We start from the raw sequence: 24,529 nt of genomic DNA on the forward strand, positions 1-24,529 counted from the left end.
ACACATGAAGTTGACTGTGATTGATCAGACGAAATGGTTTAATCAGGACTGTGGGTCAAACTGATCTTCTCTAGTTTTGGTTTAAAGTTTCTTCTCCAGCAGGGATGACAGTTTTCACACAGTTAAATCTAAACTTTTCTCCACACAATATTTCCTGTATTTTCAAAATTAAAGCGAGCTTTCCCTTTAAAAATGAAATAATATAATTATCTGGAGGATTTCTCACTGTTTTGGATTCATTGCATCAATTTCACAGCATTTTTATTTTGAATCTTTCCATCAAAAAAACAAAAAAAACTGATGTTTACCCTGAACGTTTTGCGTTTTTCTCTGATTTCTTTCACTTATAACCTCAGCACTCACTCTGCTTCACTTACATCTCATTAACTGACTGTAGTTCACCTCTGCACATCCATTTATCTCTCCGCCAGCAAAATAGTTCTGTTCCTAAATTACAGGATACAGGAATAAATTCATTATTTGAATATTTACATTTTCAGAGGAATAAATCTGATGGGATTATCATCATGTTGTGTTTAAATGTATTTGTTACAACATAAAAAATTCTCCATCCAGCTGAGACATTAGTTTGTGTATTTAGGGATAAGTTGCTGTCACTGTGTGAGATTTCTATAGCGGTCACGTTATAAAACACACAAGCTGACCCCGGGTCATATTTGGAAAAGTATGCAGTTTCAAAATAAAGCGCAGTGACTCTTTTTGTTGGCAGCCGCTCTTCCGTAGCGTTTGCAGATTATTTCATTACTGATAAATCCAAATCTGACGGCTGACATGTGTAAGGAGCCGGAGCCGGAGCCTCGTTGTGATTCTGAGATAAAACGTCTCTGGAAGTTTGTGTTTCTGACCCGGAGCCAGACTCAGGACTCAGGGCCGTCCCAGACGCTCGGCTGTCCGCTGCCAGCTGGCAGCCTTTCCTGGACGCTGATATCTTCTCTGGACTTCACTCATTTATCTTCATTAAAGCCTCAAAATGCTAAAAAGTTTCCAGAAGTCTTCTGCTGTTTCATTAACTTTCACTTATAGAAGATGTAAACGTCAAATCCAGAAGAAAAAAAAAAGACCCTTAAAGCTTCAAACTAGCAGTAATTTTCTTTAATCTCTGCAGGACGGACGTGATTAAACTGTGAAGAAGCATCTGATGTTCCTGCAGGATTATTTATCCTCTCAGTCAACATGTAACGATGTTGATTTAATAAATCAGTTATTGCTGCTGAATTTTCATATCATGATAATTTACATGTAAATTTAATCTTTTCTGACTAAGGTCAGGTTGAGGACTCCAGCAATCTGCCTTTATTTCCATAAACTTAGAGTTTCTCCACTCTCCCGTGGAATACAGTAGAGAAAATTAAAGCACAGGCCTGTGAGCAGGAGGACTCACTGGAATCCTCTCCATGTTTCCCGCAGTTCACCAAGGACGTGGTGCTTCAGCTGGACAGCGTGAAGATCGACCTGAGATCCATCATCCTGCTGGAGGCCGAGGGCAAACAGAACCTTCTGGACTTCTCCGAGTCTGGAGTCTCAGAAATCAACTACGCCGACTACCTGGAGGAGGTGAGGCCAGAGGCGGCAGACACACACCGCTCTCTGAGAGCGTGTGACTACCGTCTGCTTATTTATTTTTATCCTGGTTTCTTGTTAAAAGTTAAAGGAAGTAAAGCATGCCAGGAAAAGGCCCGCCGCGCCTGCTGCAGCTGATTGTAGCTTTCTGTGGAAATTGTCCCCAAACTGAGGCTGCAGGATAATGACGCACTCGGCAGTCTGAAAAGTAAAAACAACAGTACAGGCTGATAAAGACTGGGCTCTGCAGACGGCGTGCCGGACTCATGCAGCAGGCCGTCGGGCTTCACCCGTGAAGTGACACCATGCACGTGGTCCCACACAAACAGAAGCTTGCTGTTGCGTTTTGGGTCCGTTTCCATGGCAATGGTGCTCAGCATCACTGAAAGCATAACTTTTCACAACCGATGTATTAAATCACATAAATCCGTCAGCATGGAGTCCTCCTGGTGTTTACTCTGCTCAACTGTTCCAGTGAATGTTGTTGATTTCTTGTGTTGTTGGGTCCGGGTGTTGACGCTGTCTTCCGTTCACATCTTGTTGTGCAGGTGAATAAAGGAGTGACGGTGGTCGACCTGCTGTCGTTCTCCAGAGAGCTGGAGGCCCAGACGGACCTCATGGTAGGAGCCTTATACTTTACAACGGGAGCTCTGGATGGGAAGTTTGGCTTTTAACGGCTGTACCTGAACGCCTCTCGTGCCCGGCTCTCCCGGGCCTTGAGGTGGTTCAGACAGCTCATCGATTAACCTCCAAGGATCAGGTCCGTCAGGCCGTCAGGCCGTCAGGCCGTCAGGCCGCTTCGGCAACAAATGGAGTTTGAAGGCTTGGAGAGCAGTTTTCTGTTTTTAAATGATGTTATAGCTCCAAATGAAGCGTGATTCACAGTTATAACCGACTGCGTGTGTGTGTGTGTGTGTGTGTGTGTGTGTGTGTGTGTGTGTGTGTGTGTGTGTGTGTGTGTGTGTGTGTGTGTGTTTCAGCCCAGAGGTGCTCTACAGACGGCTCTGAAAGGCCACGTGGGAACTCTGCAGCAGATTCACCGCCAGCAGATCATCCCCATGGAGCAGGCCATGGTACGATGGCGTCCACACACTCCACTGTATCACACACTCCACTGCAACACACACCCCACTGCATCAAACTAGAGACCTGCTATCGAACTAGCTACCTGCTATCAAACAAGAAACCTGCTATCAAACTAACCACTTGGTATCAAATTAGCTACCTGCTATCGAACTAGAAACCTGCTATCAAACTAACTACGTGCTATCAAACTACAATGATGCTTTGAAACTAAAGAGCTGCTATCAAACTAGAAACCTGCTGTCAAACTGTCAGGAGCAGTTTGGAAAAACACCCAGAAAGCAAAAAGCATGAGTGCGTCACCACCGGATGTGACGGTCGACTCGGTAATTTCTCCCCTTCACAGGCTCAGTTTTACTGTCTGTAATGAACATTTTGCAGCTTTGTAAATCAGATAGTTTCCTCTCCCACTGACATCTGAGATTCAGCCGGAGCAGGAAATTAAAACACTTTCAAGTGTGATCACATGTCGGCGCTTATCAGCCACATTAAAACTGTCACAAAGCAGCGCTGCTGCACCGAGATAAATCCACTGAGGAGAGGTCGCTTCTGAGTGTTTGAGCCAATCACAGCAGAGAGACTCTCGTTCTCATGGCTCTGAAAACAGTGTTTCGACCTCATGCTGTCAGGAATAAATATCCAGTCGTGTTCCTTCTGTCAGAGCAGCACCGGTCCTTTCAAGCTTTTACTTTTACAGCGACAAACCGTGGTGTGCCTCAACGCAGTTTTTACAACAGCTGTTTTTTTTGTTGCTCTTTTTCCCCATTTCAACTTCAAGAAATATGTTAGAGCGAGGGTAAGCCCCAACGTGTGTGTTTATTTAGTGTCCTCATCCGTCATCTGCAGCGTTTCAGACCAAACACAGTGAATGGTGAACAAAGACATTCTGAGTGTGTGTGTGTGTGTGTGTGTGTGTGTGTGTGTGTGTGTGTGTGTGTGTGTGTGTGTGTGTGTGGGTGGGTGTGTGTGTCCTACCTACATTTACATTCTGATCATACTGTACACGGTGCTGTTCTTGTCCCAAAATCTCACTAAATGTCCACCTTAAGTAAAGAAATGTGTGTTTTCAGGCTCCTCTGATCTCAGAACAGTTTATTAGTGGAGTGTGCCTCTCACCATGGAGGTGATTCATTTCTTTCTTTTGACGGTGGATATTTGATTTTGGAACAAAGCTCCTCTGCATGGCAGTGTAAAGAACATGAAGTGTGAGTCTGTTGTGGTGGTTCACTGCTCTGTGTGTGTCCGTGTGTGTGTGTTAAGCTGTTCCCTGAGCTCTGACACTGTGTGTTTTTCTGTGTTTGCGAAGAGCGCCTTGAACCAGAGCATGAGGTACCTGGAGAGGACGGCGTCCGACCTGCCGGTGAGTCCGACTGTGAAACGCACATTTCAGCTCAGTTCAGTGTCTGTGACAATCAGTGACAAAAACAAGTAAAAAACACTTTTTTATTTACTTTAGAAGGAATAAAGGCGAGTGTCTTTCTAGGTTTAGCCTATGCGGCAGTGGATAATCTCCGGTTCCTATCAGCTGTCAGGATCAGTGGCGTTAGAGTGACGCTCATGTCTCAGAAATCTCAGAAGACGTCTTTCTGGGTTCTTTCCTCCCTACAGAATAAAATCTTAGCGATTCTGGAAGCCATCGACGCCGCTCAGCTCCTCATCTCCAAGAACGCTTCACACCTGATCAGCCGGGTAGAAACAGACACTCGCTCCCTCCGCTTCCACTCCTCTGCTTTTAGGACGCCGTTTGCCTCATTTGGTGTCTCTGATCCTCTTCAGGAAACTGCTAAATACACGGCGACCATCATCAGCTACTTCCACCAGTACATCGAATGGGTGAAGACCTCGGTGAGTGTGTGTTCGCGGGTCTGGAGCGTCAGCGTGTTCGGACCCGTCACAGGAGTCTGCAGAAAACCCCGAGCAGACTGAAATAACACTTCCAGCCTCTATAACTCTGAGGAATTCGCTTTGTGGCTCTCTGGGTTTAACCGAAGGAATGCAAACCAGAGCGCAAAAAAGAAAAAAAACACACACACACACAACATTGATGAGTCAATAAAACACTTATTTCAATCAGGATGGGAACATTTAAAGTGGCGTGGCGTTCTGTGTGAGGGGATTTACAGTACGTGCCGTTTGTTTGCGGCGCAGCTGGCCCTGGAGGTCGCTCCCTGCAAGCCCTTCAGCAACATGGTGGACACGGCGGAGATCATGGCGTGCAGCTTCCTGACGGACTCCATGGTGAGAGCACGGCTCAGTCCATCAAACGCACACATACACACACATACCGCGTCCACGTGCGAGTGAGCCCTGGATGTGGTGACCTTTGCCCTCAGAACACCTTCTGGATGGGTCTCGGCTGCAGCACGCTCTTCCTGCTGCCCAGCATCGTCCTGGCTGTCAAACTGGCCAAGTTTTACCGCCGGATGGACACGGAGGACGTCTACGACGAGTGAGTGGCTCCTCCCCCCCGTGTGCTCTCGCCTTAAAGCAGGGGGGTCAAACATGAGGCCCTGGGGCCGAAACGGGACTGTAAACGGGCTTGATGGCGCTGCTGGGATCAGCGATCAGCAGTGAGAGCTGAATTAAACGAGTTTAACACCCCTGCTTTAAAACATGCAGATGTTATTAATCTGCTTCTTCCTCTTCTTGTTTTATCTGTTTTTTTTATCTTCAAGCAGAAGAAAATGTTTTCTTTGTTTCTCCTTTGATTTCTCTCTGATCTTTACCTCTTCCTGTATTGTCTCCTCCTTGTAGCTCCTCTGTTTCCGGGACTTGGCATTTTACTTTGTGATAACCATTTCTACTGTTTCCATTTTCCATATTTGATTTATTATTATTTTTTTGTAATCCTTTTCCATTGGTCTCTGTGAAGCACTCGGCACTTTACGATCAAACGTTGACTCACCCGTCAGGCTCTGCTTCCTCCGTCTCGGTGCTGTGCTGACGGCAGTGACTCTCAGCTGACGTCTGATTGCATTTTTACGTTGCTGTTTCTGTTTTTTTTTTTTGTGTGTGTGTGTATCTTTTTTAGCATTGAGACAATTCCCATGAAAACGTAAGACCCCCTCCTCCCGCCTGCCGCTCCTCTGACCCTCCTCATACAGCTGTTTACTAAATTCTCGGTGCTGGTCTGCATCTGGACGCTGTGGCTTCGTGTGGCGTGCTGCCTTTGAAAAGTGCCCCTTACCTTTCACCAAGGGCTCTGGCAATCGCTACCTTACGACTCCACCTGTTTTCTGATGTGTAAATAGAAACATTCTGCTTCATACATATGTATAAATATGCTAACCTCCACGTTGCTGGGCGGAGACGTGTTCTCTCCCGGCGCAGCATGCCACGTCGCTCATCTCACACCCGCCATGCCTTCTGTCTGTCCACGGCTTTTCGTTTTCAGTATGGAAACTGGTATTAATGGTTATCATAGCGAGCGCTCGCAGGGTCTTCCCAGTCCTGTGACGACAAGGTAACGTCCCGCCGGCGCCGCGGACCGCATGGGGGAGGTGGAGGTGCAGGTGGAGGTGACGGCATGCTTTCAGTAGTGACGTGGTTGGATGTGCTGCATGGCTGCAGGGAGTCGGTCACTACACACACACACACACACACACACACACACACACACACACACACACCTGGAGCTCCTTCGGTTTGATAACGGTGCAGTCTGACAGGTGATGGCAGCTTTCTGAGGAAATCACATGCATTTGATCAATCAGATATGGATATTTCCTGAAACAGGATGAGGATTAGAGCGGCTTAGAGTGACTTCAAATACCAATTTTTACAAATGATGATCAGGCAAAGGTGGAATAAAAAGTGCTTTCAATGTTTCTTCCCAGAAACACGACAGTTTTTATTGAACTGATCAGAAATGGAGATATTCCTGCTCAAACGTCACACTGACCGAAACCTTCAGAACGACGAGCTGAAGGGGAGAATAAGAAAGAGGCTGGGAAGTAAAAGTAAATCCTGCTTATCAGCAGTTGTTCTTCCGCAGCTCAAAATGTTCACAAACAGGGTGTGTGTGTGTGTGTGTGTGTGTGTGTGTGTGTGTGTGTGTGTGTGTGTGTGTGTGTGTGTGAGGCCAGAAATTTCCCCCAGGAACCAGAAACTCTTGTTTTCTCGGTTCCACCTCCAGTCCAGAAACCACCAGCCTGGACACGCTGTTCTCTTTACGTCTCTGCATGCGGGACACGAGTCACTGAAGGATTCAATCAAAATATCAGCCGAAGATCAAAGACCAAACAGCAGCCAATAAGCTGTTTGACAATCAGCTCTGCTGCTCATCCCACAAATGCATGTTCCTCTGAAAACAGGAAGTTTGAGCTGCCATCGCCTCTCCCTGACTGTTTGGCGTCGCGGTTCCTCTGTGACGAGTCTTTCTACTAACCGCACGAGTGAACGATCTCCTCTCTCTCCCGTTTAGAGTCGACCAGACTCCACTGAATGTGCACCTGATCATTTTGTTCAGAGAGAGGCAAGCATGCTTTGGTGTGACTCAGGAAGTGCCCCGCTCTGCTTCTGCTCACCGTTTAAACCGCATGCGGCACACTTTATTTTGAGCTGCACTGAAAATGACCGACAGATGTTCAGTAACAGGCAGAGAGCAAATCACAGCGGGGCGGAGGAACAGCGGTCCACTTCAAGACCTTAACACTCAATAATCATACTGGACTTTTTAAAACATTGATTTCTTTTGTTTTGGGTTTTTTGATAAGTAATACTTATTTTCTTGAAGTGAAATCCTTTTTTTTTTACACGAACAAAGAGGCAGTGTAATCTAAATATCAAATCTTAGCCTCTGTTCTCTTGACTCTCTTTGTGTTTCTCTGAGAGACGAGGCGTGTTTCAGTCTGATCGGCGTTCCTTCTCTCTCACTCTGGAGGAATCTGAACGCAGTTCAGTGTGACAAAACGTTCAAATCGAGCCTCACAGCAGCGAAGGGAGAGTTTCTGGAGGTTTCCTCTGCCTCGGCGGAGGGTGAAGCTGATTTGCTGTCTGACCTGTGAACCGCTCGTCTTCCCTCTAACTCCTCACAGGGGAAAGCGGCGGTTTTAGCACCTTGACTGGAATGACGTGTGTGTCTGCGGCCGGTAATGTACTGTGTGTTTCTGTGTGTGTGTGTGTGTGTGTGTTTGTGTGTGTGTGTGTGTGTAGCGTCCCTACCTATGACACCATGAACAGGTTCCCGCGGGCCTCGGCTCCTCCGAGACACATCGACTGGTGACGAGTGTCTGTGGCTCCTGACAGGTACAGCCGGCCAATCAGACGCCTCGCCACCGTGTAACGCCGTCTCACTTCCTCCCTTCCAGCCTCACACGGCCGCCACCGCCGCCACGCCCTGCCCTCTGTCTTCACGTCTCTCTGACCTTTCTCTCTTAACACTCCTTCACAGCTTGTTTTAGTGCTTTTCTGCTGGCAGGAAAACCATCATGGTGAGATTTACTCCTTTTAGCATCACTAATGAACCTCGAGCGTCTGGCGCCTGTGTGTGTCTTAGTCAGTGTGTTTAGAGGAGAACGGCTCGGTGTGCTGCTTCACTCTACAGTTTGCTTTGTTTAGCTTTGAAAAGCTCCTCGCTCCCTCCTAGCTGAGCTCATATCTCCTTCCTGCTTTTCTTAGGAGTTAGTGAAATTACTGTGATGATTAGTTTGCAGCAGTGAGGCTGTTTTCCACGGAAAGGACCCAAATTTACCAAAATAAGAGTATTTACATGCAGATTGTTTGCACTGGAAGGCTAGAGAGAGTTCAGGCTGTTTGTAGGTGTTTATTTTTAATTCACAGCAGGCGTTTCTACAGTAGGTTTGTAAAAGAGCCGCTTCCATTTGAAGCTCCTGAATTGTTCACGCTCTCTTTAAGACTCCAGTGAAAACGTTACCGTGAATAAAGACTGAATGTTGCACTGAATTCAGCCTAAAGACAGCAGAGAAACGGTCTCAGTGTAAGAAAAGGGATGATATAACAGCTGGTCGGCCGACTGTGGGAAGGAGCAGGACACCGCAGGAGCAGAGCGGCGGCTGAATTTAACCTGTTTACGGCAGGACCACCAGCTGGACGCTCTGTTCACCACTGAGCGATGGCGAGAGGCACAAAGAGGCGGAGTTATTGATTCATTTAGACAGAGCTATTTGACCAATTTAGAGGTGATACGGAGTGTAACGCATCGGCTACACGATGACGCTGAGTCGCCGTAGTATCAACCCAGCTGACAGACGTCCATACGATCTGCTGTGAGGGCAGAACACAGAAATCTTTACTTTGTTCGGATGATTTCACTTAAAGGACGCAACCAGATGCTTCTGAAAGAAAATCCATTCATTACTAGTATATATTTTAACTTTGAATAAACCTTCATCCAAATTCCTTTAATCCGCACGGAATCAATAGAAAGAAAGTTGAATATCAAATAAGACTGGATAATGATTAAATATTAACATGTACAAGGCTTAACTGTGACTAATGTAAGGACAGAAAAGATTAAATTAATCATTTCATCTCTTTGACTGGTGTGTAAATTAAATTAAAACTCTAATAAAATGTTTATATAGGCACATTTTGGTGACAGCTTGAGGGAACCTCAGCAGAAGAGTCAGAGAGCCACATGTGGCTCCAGAGCCGCGGGTTGAACACCCCTGGTTCAGACGTTGTTGTGGTGATGTGGCTGGATCGGTCTTCCTCGGAGGAGTGTGTTCTGTGTGTGTTTCTGCAGCATTAGACCTGCGCTGGCCGTTAAAACCCTCCCTGGAGCTTCATAAAGCTTCTCCGTCTGCCGCAGCCCCATTTTTCTCCCGAGACGCTCACAAATAATAAAGAAAGAGAATAAGACTGAATAATTCACTCAGTGTGTTCTGTTTGTTTTCATCCTGCTTTTTTTTTTTACTGTTCTGTCTTCACAGTGCCCTCGAAAACTGGAACTAAAACACTGGGTGAGTTGGTCTTCTGACTGTTGAAATTTGGACCCATCACTTGTTAGTTTGACCGAACTGGAGCCGGGTCTTGGCCCAGACGCCGTATGTCAGACTTACTGTTATTGTACACAGGGAGAACATGCAGACTCCACAGGGTGGTCTGTAGACGGATGTGTTCAGGATCTCCTCTTCGTGTCCGTCCAGATGATCTCCTGACTCTACGGACCAGACGAGGAGGAGGAGGAGGAGGAGGAGGAGGAGGAGGAGGAGGAGGAGGCCGTCCTCCTCCAGGTGACCCACGCCTCCCTTCACTGCCTTCGGTTCGACTCCGGCCTGCAGGACGACCCACTGCCCTCAGCACCCGTCTGAGCCGGGCTGCTGCCGCTTCCTTTTCCTCCCGGTCTTCGTTTACGCCGTCGGGACGGGAAACGTTCAGTGAGAGGATCAGCTCCAGCGACCGGACCGCCCGGAGCTGAAACACTCTCCCTCCTCGCTGCGTCGGCCCGGACGTCGGCTCTCGCCAGAGACGGTTCGCCCCGAGCCGCCGGAGCCGGATCTGGACGGACCCGGCTCGCTGATGTCGTAATGAACTTTAGCATGAATTAAAATGTTTACAATGACTAGAAGTTTAGTTTTTGCTGTTTTTTTTTTTAGGAGCTTTGCAAATGATGGGTTGCCTTTGAGAAGTCTGTTTCCCTGCTACCTGACTCGCCACGCTTTCACCCAGCAGTGACCCCCAGCCAGCTTCATGCTGCAATGCATTCTGGTCTGTGTGCGCCGTTTGTGAGCATTCAGGGAGGATTCTAACTCTATTTTTTTAAGCCCTGCTGTTCTGTTAGCTGAAGAATTGATTTTAACTCATGCGTTGATGTTGAGAACTCTAACACTTCGGTCCCTCTTGCTTTCGTAGTGGTGATGTTTTTAAAGTGGAGAACTAATTCTCAAGCCAAATTCTGCATTGTTCTTGTTCCCGTAGGTCTCAGGTCTGTAGTGCTCGCTTCTTCTTTCTTTTCTATTGGTTGATGTTAGATGTGAAGTGAGAGACATGCTGAGTTTTATCTTGAATATTTTGGGGCCAGCCAATCCAGCCGCGCCTCGCCTTCCTGTCCGTGACGTGACGGGACGGCGGCGAAAGGTTCGACAATCCATGATTCCCACGAGCAAAGTGCTGTTAATCAGATTAGAGCGGAGCCCACACACACTGTCGACAGGTAATGTCCATCTTAACGTGGAGCTGCGCCGTATCCATCGCAGGAATAACAGTAAGAATTAACTAAATAAAAAACCAAATGTAAGAATGTTTTTTCAAGATAAAAGAAAACGTTACTGAAGTAATATAAATGTGGTTTTTGTAACTAACAGAATATGATGCTACAGCAAGTAAATGAACTGGCTTACTTAGAAAAAGTGAATTATTGTTTTAAAATTAGCTGATTTTTTTTTAGCTGTTTTAATCGCAGTCGTAGTTCGGATGGACATTATTTAGTATCTGTGCTCTTCAGCAGGACTATCGTTGGTTTTCTTGTCTGCTGAAGTCTGGATGTGACCCAAGAGAACCAGAAAATACATGTTTGATTTTACTTAAGTGCTTAAAGCGGACGTCACCGACCTGAGCGAGGACGGGGGGAGGGTTAGGGTTAGGACACGGTGGGACACGGTGGGACACGGGGGGACCTGGGGGGACACGGGGGGACCTGGTCTGAAACGTGACGCTCCAGAACTGAGCACTGATGGAGCCGCTAAAGAGGAACTTTTTACACGGTGGTGAAAAGAGAGATTGTATAAATTGTGAATAAACTTTGAAAGTGAAGTTCATGGCTTCCTGTCGTTCTTCTGGGAACTGTGAGCAGATTTAGGTTTTATACGGCAGAACCGCAACGTTTTTACATTTGTTGTGAAGTGAAGCAGCAGTGGGAGTTATGTAACTCATAGACGATTATATCTGGAAGTCTTATAAATGACAGAATGTTTGGTGAGAGTGTACGTCCAGTCCTCCCTACACTTGCGGCTGTACGTACCGGCCGAGGTCCAGCCGCTCGTGTTCCACGCCGCTATTTCAATAAGAGATGATTATATGACCAGACTGCTCCAGGAGAACCACAGGCCCGCTCACCGCTGCAGCCAAACAGGCTTTAAAAAGACAGATGAGATCAGAGCTGCTTCAAACACAATGCAATGTTACCCACTGTGCTGAGGAGTGTGTGTGTGTGTGTGTGTGTGTGTGTGTGTGTGTGTGTGTGTGTGTGTGTGTGTGTGTGTGTGTGTGTGTGTGTGTGTGTTTTTCTGAGGTTTCCACAGTGTCCTCGCCTTCGTCCTTCACTCGTCGCCCGTGACTGTTTTTACAACCCGGCCAGATTGTCAACAACATGAGATTTAACTTAAAGATGTCCACAGAGAGCCAATAACACACACACACACACACACACACACACACACACACACACACTGGTGTTCAGAGTCAGGAGGAAGAACAGCAGCTGAGCACTCGGGTCACTTCCAGCTGGGAGCCGGACTGCAGGCGATACAGTCTCATTTCAGGACACTTTTAGTTTCCAGTTTTGCTCTCAGGTTATTTTACTTTAGAGCGGTTTCAGTCACACAGTAGTGGTGACAGCTACTCACTCAATCAATCAGTCAATCAGTCCATCAACCTTTATTCATATATAGACAGAGAGAGAGAAGCAGTCCTCAGTGTGAAGGACCCATCTGAGGAAACACGGGGGTCAAAAAACCAAAATCTTACAACATGATAGAAATGTAAGATGGAATAAAATGCTTAATGTGGGGTAAATAAAATTAATTTCATAAGTTAAAAAGCATCTACATAATAACATAAGTATCATACTTAAAGTATGCAAGGAAATGTAAGAGGTCTGTTAAAAGCCGTAGTGGCTGAAGGCTGCCTCGCCGTCTTGGTTCTTGCTTTTGGGACGCACAGCAGGCCGCTGCCAGAGCACCTCAAGGCCCCGAGGGTCCAGATGGTTAAAAACAGAACCATTGTATCCATCCTGAAGCGGACAGGGAGCCAGTGCAGCCACTGTAGGGCCGGTGTAATGTGCTGAACACCACTCTGAACCACTTGAGTCTGGGCATAAAGCAGAGGGGGATCGAACTGTGAACCCTGGGATTGGAAGACAGTCCACTGTAACACATGATCGGTGTTTTAGGAGCTGAAGTACAGTGAAGCACAGTGGGATGAAGTTATTTAAATACATGTAACCTGGTGGAAATGCAGTTTACACAAGACGCCACCAGAGGGAACTTCAGTTTGGAGTCATCCCCACGTGAGAGTTTGAGGTTCCATGAATGAGGAAGTTGATTCCTTTTCTGAACAGGTTTTGAACAGCTAGTTGTCTCTGGTGGTCGAAGGTAAATGAACACAGTTGTGTGCTTCTTATTAATGCACGGCCATACGCATGTGTAAAGCTTTGTTGAGTGTATATGCTGCTGTTTAGTGAACTAAGAAGAGTGTGTCCATTCAGTGCTGAAGAACCTGGAGAGCTGCTGAGATGCTGCACTGATTGCTGTGGAGGATTAGCCCACGTTGTTGGTAGGAAACTTGTATGTCATTATTTCTTCTGGTAAAGTTAATTACATAATGTGTAAATGTTTGTAATGTTTGTGTGCTCTTTTTGGGGCCACTACAGTTATTTTATGTATTTATTGTGGGGTTTTTTTTTTTTTCATTTTGGTGAAGCTTTTCAGTCTCTGGACTTTTGCACCAGAGGAATTTTATTTTGATTAATCTGTGACTGCATTAGGAAGCATTAGAAAACAAAGGCACAGTTTGTGTGGGTAGCAGTGAGTGTTTTGGACTTTCTTTTATGTTTTTTTTTTTTCTTTCCATTGAGAAACCCCCAATTAATTTTGTTTGGCCTAAAGAACCCAGAATATATTTCTGTGTCCTGTGCAGTATTGATTTTTCCAGGCTACATATATTTAACAGAGGCTCCCAGCCTGTTGCCATAATTAGATCCGCATGTTTGAAAGTAGAAGTAAGTTTGTTATCACTGGAAAACTCGGGAAGTCTGGTCGATCTGATCTCATACTGTAAATGTAGAATATATCCTTTAATGGATATGTGATATACAGGATGCTGGGAGGAGTTTATGGTCAGGTCAAGTGAGCGCATGGAGGTGATCTAGAAGGCTCTACAGTGCTGCTGGGATCTCTCTCACTGGGATCTCTGAATCTGGCCTTCTTCCTTCATGTCTGTGTTTCAGGTGCAGAAAACTGAGGCGTCAGACACTCGGGTCCTGAGAGACTCAACTGAAGTGAGTCCAGAGGTTTAAAAAGGTTCAGGTCTTTCTTCCTGCAACTTCTAGTCTGGTGGAGAACAGCTGGAGGAGGGAAAGAAGAAGAGGTGTGATGTTAGTGAGTTTTATCTGGTGGAATAGAGCAGCACTCATTGGTAGGCTGTTAGACTGGCTGGATGACTGGCTGGTTGGTTGGTTGACTGGTGGGTTAGGCAGTAGGTTTGGCTGGTTGACTGGTTGGTTGGTTGACTGGTTGGTTGTTGGATGGCTTCTAACTGCTTGGGTGATATTCTGGTTGACTGGTAGTTGGTTGAATACTTGGTTGGTTGGTTGGTTGGTTGGTTGACAGATAGGCTGGTTGGTCGATTCACTGGTTGGTTGACTGGTCGATTGATCGTTAGGCTGGTTGACTGGTTGGTTGGCCCGCTGGTAGGTTGATTGACTGTTAGGCTGGTTGCTTGGTTGTTTTTGTCGGTTGTCCCCTCCCAGGTTTTATTTGCAGTGATTTTGTTGTCATATATTTCCTCTTTTGTATTAGATTTTCCACACTGTCTTTATTTCTCTTGTTTTTAAATTTTATCATCACCACTGAACTTTTTTTTTTTTTTTTTGCGGTCACACTCTGACATGTTTGATAACTTTGTGCCCCGACACATCCCACTCGCCGTGTTAGAAGATTTCAGTTTGTGCCGCTGGGCCGTCATCTCTCCATCCAGTCTTTCCATGTCTCCAGCTGTGGCGTCCAGCTGCTCCTCATGACAGACTTCACCTCATTAACTCACTGTAGACTCTCCGACACCACCTGCTGCAACTGGGAATCGAACCAGGGTCCCTCAGACTTTGAATCCAGTGTACATGGTGTCATTCACACTGGTAATTTCTCTTCAAAAACAAAACCAGAAAGAAAAGGAACCTGTTCGCATGACCACACATCGCTGTGCTGTCAGAAAGATTAAAACTGAATACGTCATATTGTCAGGGATTCCTCTTTTAGCATCAGAAATCTAAAATCATCTGAAGTGGAACTGTGTCAAATCTTATACGAAACTCAAGAGATTCAATCAAACGTTGATTCACAAAGCAGGAGAAGATGTTGTATCAACATCTAGTTAAGTGATTATTTAAAAAAAAAAAATTAAAAACACTGTAATATTATGAACCACAGAAGGGAAAGTAAGGGATGAAATATTCCCTTCAAATCTCAATTTCCTGCATTTTATTTCACTCTTCAGTCGCTTCAACCTTTTTTAAGATGTTAACTTCTTTTCCTGTGCTAATGCAGTCCACTTCATCTTTCCATTTGTCCTCAATATAACCGCTCGTCATTTATCTGTCATATAAGACCCTCCGTATCCAGACGAGCCCTTCACCCAGCACAGGGACTAAATAGTCCTTCCTTGTTCTTTCCTAATTGGCGTGGCGCTTCCAGGTCTCCCGGGGCTGACGTGGGTCCACGACGGCTCCTGTTTCTGTGGCGTCTCAGTGTGTTTATGTTTGGCTCTGGAAATGACAGGCTGCTCAGTCCTCGGCCCCCGCCGCCTTTTAAAGCAGGAGCAAACCTGAAGATAACACCGACCCGGCTTACACAACGGCTTTTTCTCAGACGTGCTACAATTCTCTTTAATTGAAACGTGTTCAGCAGACATGAAAATTGCTCACAATTATGTGATTTGCATGATTGTACAAAGCCCTGTGGCAGCGGAGAGGGTTCCAGTAAAGCTACTTTGAGAGAGGCCGAGGAAATGAGGGCTCGGCACTAACATGGCAGCTGGGGTGGCTTGTGGCGGTGGTGAGTGGCTGCTCTCCTCCTCCTCTTCCTCCTCCTCCTCCTCCTCCTCTGGTTATTTTGCTCCCTGAACTCCCTCTTTGTCCGCCTCACCAATAAAAAGCCGGCGTTCCCCTGAGCCAGAGCAGTGCCACTCGCTCGCCTGGCGTTCAGTATCCATCGGGCGCCATGTGGACGCAGACCGCCGCCCTGCTGCTGGCCTGCTGCCTCGGGCCGGCTCAGGCCCAGAGCATCTGGGACAACCCCATCACGTTCAACAGCAAAGCCAAGGACGCCTGCACCATGGCGGTCACCGGCCAGGGGGAGTACACCAAGCTGAGGCTGCTGTGCCAGAGCAGCAAGCGCTCCTACTGGTGCGAGTACCTGGGCAAGCCGTACGCCTGCCGCGCCTACAACAAGAACCCCCGCCACTTCTTCGTCCAGATGATGTGGGTCCTCAGGAAGCACCCCAACGCCTGCCAGGGGCCCAGGAGCATCAAGCCCCACATGTGCAGGAAGGAGCCCTCCGACGACTCGCAGATGGTCTTCACCGCCGCCTCCTTCGCACAGTCCGAGGCTTCGCCCAGGACGGCGCAGAGACCCGGGGTGCAGCCGGCCAGGCCTCGGCCGGACACCACGGGGCCGGGGTCGGCGAGGCGGGCGGCCGCCAAGGTCCGAGTGCCTCCGAGAGCCAGGACGACTCAGAGGGCCGCCGCACGACCGACCCCGCCTCCGACCGAGAGCCACGCCAAGAGGCTGGCTCGACAGTACTGCTGGAGGTCCATGCGGGGCGTCTGCTCCTTCATCATCGGCTTCATTCCAAAGTAACGGTGAGTGGCGGCGGCCGCGATCAGCCGGGTTTCTGCTTCCTGTTTTCTGTTTTTAGCTGTTTCTTAAGTCACTCTCATCTCTGGCAAAATCCCAATTCACAGGTTTACGTGTGAGATGAAGATTGATTGTGATGTGAGAGGAGGCAGCCTGTGGAGGGAAACCCAGACTGTGGCTGCAGAGCTGCAGCGCCCCCCTCAGGAGGAGGGCCGCCACTGCAGGAGCTCACTGTGGAGCAATCTCCCGCTATTTATACCTGTTCACTTGTATATAATCTGCTCGTATCACGTGATATTAACTTGAATCATGTTTTTTATTTGGGCTTGAAAAAGCAGTGTTTTTTGTATTTGTGAATTTATAATAAAGTGTGAAATTGTGTAATAATCTATGGTGACCACTTTTATTTTCTTTCATATAATGATCACGTCTATCTATCTATCTATCTATCTATCTATCTATCTCTCTATCTATCTGACATGTTACTGAGAGGAAGCAGCAGCTGTTTTTTAGTTCCATTGCTTTGGAACAAATCCATTTTTTCAGCTTAAACACTGAAAATAGAAATTACAGGATAATGTCAAGCCGTGACACAGTTCAGTTCACAGACCCGTCAATCATCTCGCCTTCAGCCAATCACTGCCGAGCTTCAGGTAATGTCAGGAATGCTCTGCAGTGATTGGTTGACAGAGGAAAGGGGCGGATGCTGTTTAAGTTGAGTTAAACTTCAACTTTCAGAGTCAGGAAAGCCAGAAACAGCCACGAACCCGCAGTCTGTATGGATTTATTATGTTAAACACAAGAACAGACTGTATGTTCTCCACGTAATTGTACTTGCGTTTGTCACGTGCCCAGTTATGTAACATCCTTGATTGATGGTGTGTGTGTGTGTGTGTGTGTGTGTGTGTGTGTGTGTGTGTGTGTGTGTGTGTGTGTGTGTGTGTGTGTGTGTGTGTGTGTGAGAGAGAAGGGGAGGGCTGATCCTGCTGCAGCACTGTGCAGCAGCAGGTAAAGCTCCTCTCAGCTCTCCAGCTTCAGGACTGTAAAGCAGAGTTTCTCTCAGACTTCAGGTAAGTCTCTTTAAATCCTCTGCCGGTGTGTGTGTGAGCCTGGTGTTTTATTGGACTTTAATGGTGTTACAGAACACATCTTTGACATCTTGTGGTCTTTTGGTTTCAAAGATAAAATGCTGATTTTCTGGAGTGTCAGATTTGTTCCTGGCTGTGTTTGAGTGTCCTTGTGCTTCTTTCTAGTAGTTTAACAGAATCATTACCAGTGTGTCCCTGGAACACTAGCTGCTGTCCAATCTGAAGGACTTTGTTCCTTTGTTCAGTTTTCCTCAGTGTTTCACTCAGATTGAGATTTTTCCTGCCACTCGGCCCCTTCTTGTGAAATGTGGCTCCGACGAGGGTTTTTCTGAGAGGGTCTTCAGGCTGGAGGGCTAAATGTGGATTTCTCCCACGGCAGGGTGCGTTCAGCCGGCCTCATGGCTCTCCTCACCAACCTCACCGTCCTCCTGGTCCTGGCTTGTGTTTCCCACCAGCTGGCTCTGTGCGGCTGCCAGAGGAGCCCGGGCCGGAGGGGACGGAGCTCGGACCGGGGACCGCACCGAGACAGGTCGGGCCTGAAGGTTTCCCGTCACCCCAAGTCCGTCTCCGCTCAGCCCATCCGGGGCAAACTGGTCACTAAGGCTAAAGAAGAGTGCACGTGGGCTGCAGCGGGCGAGGACGTCCTGGTCCTGGGGCTGACCTGCAGGAAGGGGGACTCCAGCTTCAGCTGCGAGTACGTGGGCCGGCCGGACGTCTGTCCGCAGTACTCCTCCAACACCAAGCTGTACTGGAAGCAGATCGCTCGCTCGCTGAAGAAGCAGCGGCGTCTGTGCCGGGACGGCGACGCGCTGGTCCGGACGGGTTTGTGCCGGAGAGCTGCCAGAGACGCTCACTTCAGACTGCGGACCGCCCGTCCTCCCGCGGCGCCTCTGCAACCCACGGCCCGGACGGCCTGTCGGGGCGAGAACAAGCAGCTGGCCGAGGAGTACTGCAGCGGCGCCTGGTCCAGCTTCTGCAACTTCTTCATCACCATGGTGAACGATAACGACTGCTGAAACGCAAATCCACCTCCAGAACCTCCACGACCTCGTTTCAATAGATACTCCCTGTCCTTTTCTATATGTCAGTTGATCACAATGTAATCCATGATAAATTGTTTTTTTTTTTAAGAAAATGCTGCACAAAAATAAAGATCACTGTGTCAAACAGAAGCAGGGTTGACAGCCTGTCCTCCTTTTTCTAGCTCTGCTCTTTTAAACTCTTCTCATTTTCTCTAATTTGACTGCAAAGCGTCCATCGCTGTCATGCTGCATTTACCTCTTTAACAGGAGCCTGTGTAATTTATGTCAGACTCATTTTCTGTCGTTCCTTAAGCGTGCACCGGGCCGCTGAAGGCGTTTGCCGGGAGATTAGACGTTTGAGCAAGTCGAGTATTGACACAGTCCTTTAACCGGAGGGAGTTCAGGCTGCATACTTTGGCACTGACGAGCCGGTGGATCCACACACTCAGCGTGGAGCTGTAAAACTCTCTCACATGTTCGGCTTGCATAATCAGAGGGCACCGAGGGCCAGAGAGACCACATCAGACGGAAATCATATGGAAGAACTCAACGCTTTCAGCGTTATGCTAAAAAAAAAAGGTCCAGAGCAGTTCTGCAGACATGCAGCAGCTGCTATCTGACTGCAGGCATGAAAAACATCCCAAACCTGTGTTCTACATCCTGAGCTGCTCACGAGGGAAAAGATTAGTCAATACATCAGCTCTAATCAGCAAAGAAAGAGTCTTTCTCCATGTCCTGTACTCACACTATCTAACTCAGGGTGTCAGGGACTAATTATCAGAGTTCTTCATTACTGTGCTCAGGCAGACCGCTGCTGTGCTTTAGTGTTTAATCATTTTAAAACCTCTTTACTAATACTAATCAATGGATCAGGTCACCTCAAATGAAGCATGGTGTGTGTGTGTGTGTGTGTGTGTGTGTGTGTGTGTGTCAGCTCACGTAAGACTCAAAAAGTTAATTGTTTCACATTTGTTAAAAGTTGCTCCCCGGGTGAAGGGGTTGATTTTAATTTCTGAAGCGTGTGAGCGCCGTCTCCAGCGCTGCCTGCTGAGGCTCATCTCGGGCCGGTTTCCAGTCCATCACGGGACACACACCAGGAAATAGTCATGCACATTCACCTCTTTTGGTAGTTTGAACCCAGCGCTGTGAGAGGAAACAGAACAACTCCACATAAATGAAACAGTACTTTTACTGCCACCTGCTAATACACATAAAAGAGTGGCAAAGTTCATTCTTCTCACCACTTCATTCAATCTATGTTTCTAAAACCATGTTTACAGGACATTTCAAGAGAAAACGTTTTGTTTTTGCATTTTTTCTTCATAAAAGTTTCATGTTTAAACAGCGACATTTTGAAAACGATATCCGTTTACACAGAAACAGTGAAAACAATGTGGTGATGATGCAGAGACAGAAGCCAAGCTTTTCCAGAAAGTTGTGTTTTGCATTTTTCCATTTTAAACGGCGTCTCAGGTCCTTTATACACGTTTTTCTGTTTAAATTACTTTGGATAATTTTAGCACAGACATCATGACAATCAAAAAATACACTAATACCAAATATTTAACTTAATTTTGTCATATTTTTCTAAGTGGATGTCACATTTATCTCCAAATGTTTTAATTGGTGTCATTATGGTGGAAATTATTGTCAGACTTCTCATCACACTGTACTGTTTAATCAGCTCCTGGTTTTGGCTCTGCAGACTTTCAGATCAACACATTCTTACCTGAAACGCTTTGAACTGACACTCACCTGTCTCACACACACACACACACCTTTCAAACCGGAGACGACGTTCTCCACGAGGAGCAGCAGAACGAGCAGCCTGAGGCATGCTGGGATTGTACAGAGGACGGATGATTGAAGCATTATCCCCTGCTGGAACTAAATCCATTACCTACAGCTGCAATCCATCAACTTCACTGACTCGGCAGGGCGCATCCTGGAAATCTGTTATTGATAGATCAAACCGAAGTGGCTCCAACGAGCGTGGAGGAGATCAGAGGACAGTGTGAAAGTCGGCGCCGGGACACGGCGGACATATTGAAGGAGTTTTTTTTTTTTACTTCAAACCAGACTTTAAAACACCAGCTGCTCTGGAGCTGGCGGCTCGTGAAACGCGGTGTAAGACGCTTTAGGAGTGTGTATCCCTTCAGTAAAAATAACTGCCATAACTGGAATACCACAAGAACACCTGCCAGAGCCGTGTTTTACACCTCTGAGAGAAACGTGACCGATTGACTTCAAGGCTGCGCGTGCGTGTGTGTGTGTGTGTGTGTGTGTGTGTGCGCGCGCGTACTTCTCCCTCAGTATTTACAATAGAATATCCAATCCAATCCAGCTTTATTTCTAAAGCGCATTTAAAGACGCCACAGTGGATCAAAGTTCTGTTCAAATGAATAAATACGATGTCAAAGTTCACCGGTCACACATTCACATAAAACACACAAAAGACAATACAATAAAACAAACAGTTAAAATCATAGAATGGTTCAGCAACACTTTATTAATCCCAGAGGGAAATTATTTCGATTCTGACACTGCATCCAGCCATTTCAGTGTCTGAGCTGTGTGTTAATTACCAAGGCGTGCACAGACTGTGTGTGAACTACAGGCGTTCCCACTGAGGATCCCTGCAGGTGCAGCACAGCAGGGTGGCGCTAAACCAAAAACAGGCTGGAACCGCTCATATGGACGGTTCAGACAACGGTATCATGTCTCGCATCCTAAAGTTCATGCATTTGTATAAACTCGCTGTGGCTATATGGACGATCCCACAGACATGAAAATTTCAGGATAATTCCATGAAAGACTTCTAACTCTCACAATGGAAAAACAATTTCAATTTCACCTCTCAGTTCTCGAGAAACGACATTTCTTCAACCATGCAACTGGATGAAAAAGGACCGATTCACTGTCATGGATGCTGACGGCAGCTGGTCTCCATGGCAACACACACACCTGCTGACTCTCTGTCACGGCTGACCACAGAGCTCACAGTGAATATGGAGGTGTTATACAAACACACACACACACACACACACACACACACACACACACACACACACACACACACACACACACACACACACACACACACACAGATTCCTGTCAGCAACAGCTGGCAGGAACAAAGTAAAACTTGCTCTGAAATTTTTGAGTTTTATGATTTTATTGAGCTGAAGCTGAGCGGTCCTTCCATCCTTCAGGGTGTGACCTGGAGGCCTCCTCCAGCATCTCATTCTCAGTTTTCACTCTGAAGGTCTTGAGACCTCTGTGTCTGATTTTTTCTTCTGTTTCTAGCTCCTTGTTTCTGTGACCTTCTTTTTTAAAGGGGTGGGGGGCAATAGTGTGTCTGACTTTTTCTTCTTTCTAGCCCCATGTTTCTGACTTTTTTTTTCTTTTTTTAAGGGGGCGGGGTTCAATAGTGTGTCTGACTTTTTCTTCTTTCTAGCCCCATGTTTCTGACTTTTTTTTTCTTTTTTTAAGGGGGCGGGGTTCAATAGTGTGACTGACTTTTTCTTGTTTCTTATCCCCTGTTTCTGTGACCTTCTTCATTTTTTTGGACACCAGCATGTAGGTTGTTAATTCCCCAGGTGGCGCTGTCTACTCCGCCCTGCCTCAGTGGCTTCAGGGTTTAGGTTGTGTTTTTTTGTTTGTTTTTAACTTTTACTTTGGAGGGCTGCCACTTTTCTCTTTTAGCCAGCTGAATTTTTTGGGTGAATGCTTCGGGTCATCGTATCCCCCCAAAACCTTCCTCTTCTTCCTGTCTTTCTCCTCCTGTTTGGCAGCTTCTTTTTTGGCTTTCTTCTCTGCTTTCTTCGTCTTGGCCTTCTGTCTGTCCGTCATGGCGGCCAGCCGGTCCAGTTCAGAGATCCTCTGGAGGAAATGCTGGATTTCTGCAGTGGTGTTGTTGAACTGGTCCATCCATCTCTCCTCCTGAGTGAAGAAGGCCTCTTCTGCCTTTGTGGACTGTTCCAGCAGTTCCTCTTTGGCCAGGGTCTCAGCCCGCAGCACTTTTTGGAGGACGTCACAATTTTTGGTCAACTCGGCCTCAGTCTGGATCATTTCGGCCCTCAGCCTTTGGAGCGTCGCCACAGAGTGAGCGTTCTCTTCAGTCAGGGTGGAGATCTTGTCGGTGAGGAGACTCAGCTTGTTCCGGGTCTCCTCGTCCTGAGCTCTCATTGCTGCGGCCGTCTGCTCTCTCTCCACCTGCCGCTCCTGGATGGAATTTTCAAGGGCTTGCTGGAGTGAGCAGACTTCCTGGTTCAGGGTGACGACCTCTGACCTGAGCTGGTTGACTGTCTGCTGGTACTCGGACTGCAGGGCAGATCTCTCTCTTTCTGCCTCCTGCAGCTGAGTGACCTTCAGACTCTCCAGGTCGGTCCTGACGGCTGTGACCTCGTCCGTCTTGTCTTGAAGCTGCTTTCTCAGATTCTCTGCCGCTGCCTCCTCCATTTCTAAGGCAGCTCTGAGCCGATGCGCCTCTTCTTCCAGGGAGGGAGAGTTGGTCTCACAGCCGGCCAGGTGATCCCGCTGCTCCTCCAGCTCACACCACTGGACTTCCAGCAGCTTCTTCAGCCTCTTAGTCTCGTCCATTTGAGACTTCAGACTGTTTTGCAAGGCTTGAATCTGCTGCTCCTTGTCTTTCAGTCTGACGTCTTTCTGTTTGAGCTGAGAGTTCAGCTTTTTTTGTTGGTCTTCCAAAGTTCTGACGGTGCTGGTCAAAACCTCCACCTCTGTGCTGTCGGCTGAGACGCTGTGGTTCTCCTGACCTTCACTGGGGGACTCCTCCAGGGCCCGTATGAGGCATTCCACCTTCGCCTCAACGCTGGCCACTGCTGTGGCACAGAGGCTCAGGGAGTCTGTCTGATCACATATCATGTCTTTTGTTACCCCCTTCTTCTTTTCTTTTCCAGTCCTCTCACCTGCTTTCTTCTTCTTCAGCTCGGCCTTGCTGATGTTGAGGTTCCGTTTGGTGGCCACGGACACCATCTTATCCAGCCTTTCAATATCCTTGAGAAGACCCTGAATGCTAGCATACATGTTCTTCTTTTCGTCCATCCATTTGGCCCCATTACCAGCCTGCTTTGAGTGTTTGCACCATTCCTGCAGCTTCTCCTTGGCCTTGGTTTCTCTCTCCAGCTCCTTGTTCACAGCTTCATATCTGGCCTTCCAATAGGCCACTTCTTCAGCCATGTCTTTCTGCCGCCGCGACATCTTTGCTTCACTGTCTGTTATCTCTGACTGAATGAATAAATTCAATGAATTGCTCAACCTGCTCTTTGGCTCTGTCGCTCTGTCGCTCTTTGGCTGTCGCTCTGAGAATGTCTTGTGCGTCTGAACTGCTCAGTTCCACACTAGAAAGTGAGAAGAGATCCCTTTGATGAGCCCTTTCCCTCTGACAGAGGAAAGCTGTGACATCATCATTCAGGACTCATGATGTCATGGTATCGGTTACCATGGCAACAGCAAGTTCTTCCCCATGTTCATGGAAGATAGCTGAATGAAAAATGAAAAAAATCATCCCCGAACAAATCCATCGTGCGTCGTCATTAAACTTTTAAAACGTTGCTGCATCTGTCCTCTGTTCAGATGTGAAAACCATATTTCAAATATCTTCTACCAAGATTAAGCTGTGAGCTTCTAAGTTTGGCAAGAATTGCATCCATTTTTGGAGTTTATAATGGGAGTGGATGGGAGAGGGCTCGAGTGGGAGACTCTCCATTTGAACAACAGCAACAAAGTGTTTCTCTCATCTCCGCAGCCACATTTCTGGCTCAATCGTAACAAGTTATACATCAAAATGTCGGTATTTTCTTTGTGGAGCTCTCAATGCTCAATCGTTTTTTTTCTCTGTTGTGGAATTTTTGGTGAATCAGAGCCAAAGATGACGAGTCAAGGTGTTGATGCTGCACAAGGAGGATTTATTGGGGATTGCAGAGGAAACACACACAGCTTCAGACTCAGATTAACACATCATGCTGCCCTGAGGCGACCT

The 24,529-nt window shown here is 47.2% G+C and overlaps 3 protein-coding genes across 5 annotated transcripts in view; all 3 read left to right on the forward strand.

Annotated features, from left to right (window-relative positions):
- The window catches only part of prom1a (prominin 1a), a 65,442-nt gene extending 55,239 nt beyond the window's left edge, over positions 1 to 10,203 (forward strand). Inside the window, exons 16-30 of one of the 2 annotated variants that reach the window (XM_030101494.1) lie at positions 1,429 to 1,575; positions 2,130 to 2,201; positions 2,562 to 2,654; positions 3,443 to 3,460; positions 3,971 to 4,024; positions 4,273 to 4,353; positions 4,441 to 4,509; positions 4,813 to 4,902; positions 4,998 to 5,113; positions 5,696 to 5,719; positions 6,059 to 6,127; positions 7,819 to 7,911; positions 8,057 to 8,096; positions 9,558 to 9,587; positions 9,774 to 10,203. In XM_030101494.1, the coding sequence (XP_029957354.1) occupies positions 1,429 to 1,575; positions 2,130 to 2,201; positions 2,562 to 2,654; positions 3,443 to 3,460; positions 3,971 to 4,024; positions 4,273 to 4,353; positions 4,441 to 4,509; positions 4,813 to 4,902; positions 4,998 to 5,113; positions 5,696 to 5,719; positions 6,059 to 6,127; positions 7,819 to 7,888 (903 nt within the window). In that variant the 3' untranslated portion in view covers positions 7,889 to 7,911; positions 8,057 to 8,096; positions 9,558 to 9,587; positions 9,774 to 10,203. Of the gene's footprint in view, positions 1 to 1,428; positions 1,576 to 2,129; positions 2,202 to 2,561; positions 2,655 to 3,442; positions 3,461 to 3,970; positions 4,025 to 4,272; positions 4,354 to 4,440; positions 4,510 to 4,812; positions 4,903 to 4,997; positions 5,118 to 5,695; positions 5,720 to 6,058; positions 6,128 to 7,818; positions 7,912 to 8,056; positions 8,097 to 9,557; positions 9,588 to 9,773 lie in introns of those variants that run through there. The other variant, XM_030101500.1, reaches the window with a different exon arrangement.
- A 2,900-nt stretch (positions 10,204 to 13,103) lies between these two features.
- On the forward strand, positions 13,104 to 18,663 carry fgfbp1a (fibroblast growth factor binding protein 1a). Of its 2 annotated transcripts, none has more exons than XM_030108319.1 (2): positions 13,104 to 13,119; positions 17,883 to 18,663. In XM_030108319.1, exon 2 carries the CDS (start codon positions 17,902 to 17,904, stop codon positions 18,517 to 18,519), a length of 618 nt encoding a protein of 205 aa, XP_029964179.1. In that variant the 5' UTR covers positions 13,104 to 13,119; positions 17,883 to 17,901; the 3' UTR covers positions 18,520 to 18,663. The 2 variants fall into 2 exon arrangements, with proteins under 2 accessions (XP_029964179.1, XP_029964171.1); XM_030108311.1 differs by lacking the exon at positions 13,104 to 13,119 and adding an exon at positions 16,911 to 17,485.
- fgfbp2a (fibroblast growth factor binding protein 2a) lies at positions 15,679 to 16,796 on the forward strand. The gene is made up of 2 exons (XM_030108302.1): positions 15,679 to 16,420; positions 16,523 to 16,796. The coding sequence occupies exon 1, from the start codon at positions 15,780 to 15,782 to the stop codon at positions 16,416 to 16,418; it is 639 nt and encodes a 212-aa protein (XP_029964162.1). The 5' UTR covers positions 15,679 to 15,779; the 3' UTR covers positions 16,419 to 16,420; positions 16,523 to 16,796.
- Positions 18,664 to 24,529: the final 5,866 nt, after the last annotated feature.

The sequence above is a fragment of the Salarias fasciatus genome, chromosome 2, assembly GCF_902148845.1.
Source record: "Salarias fasciatus chromosome 2, fSalaFa1.1, whole genome shotgun sequence".
Lineage (NCBI taxonomy): Eukaryota > Metazoa > Chordata > Actinopteri > Blenniiformes > Blenniidae > Salarias > Salarias fasciatus.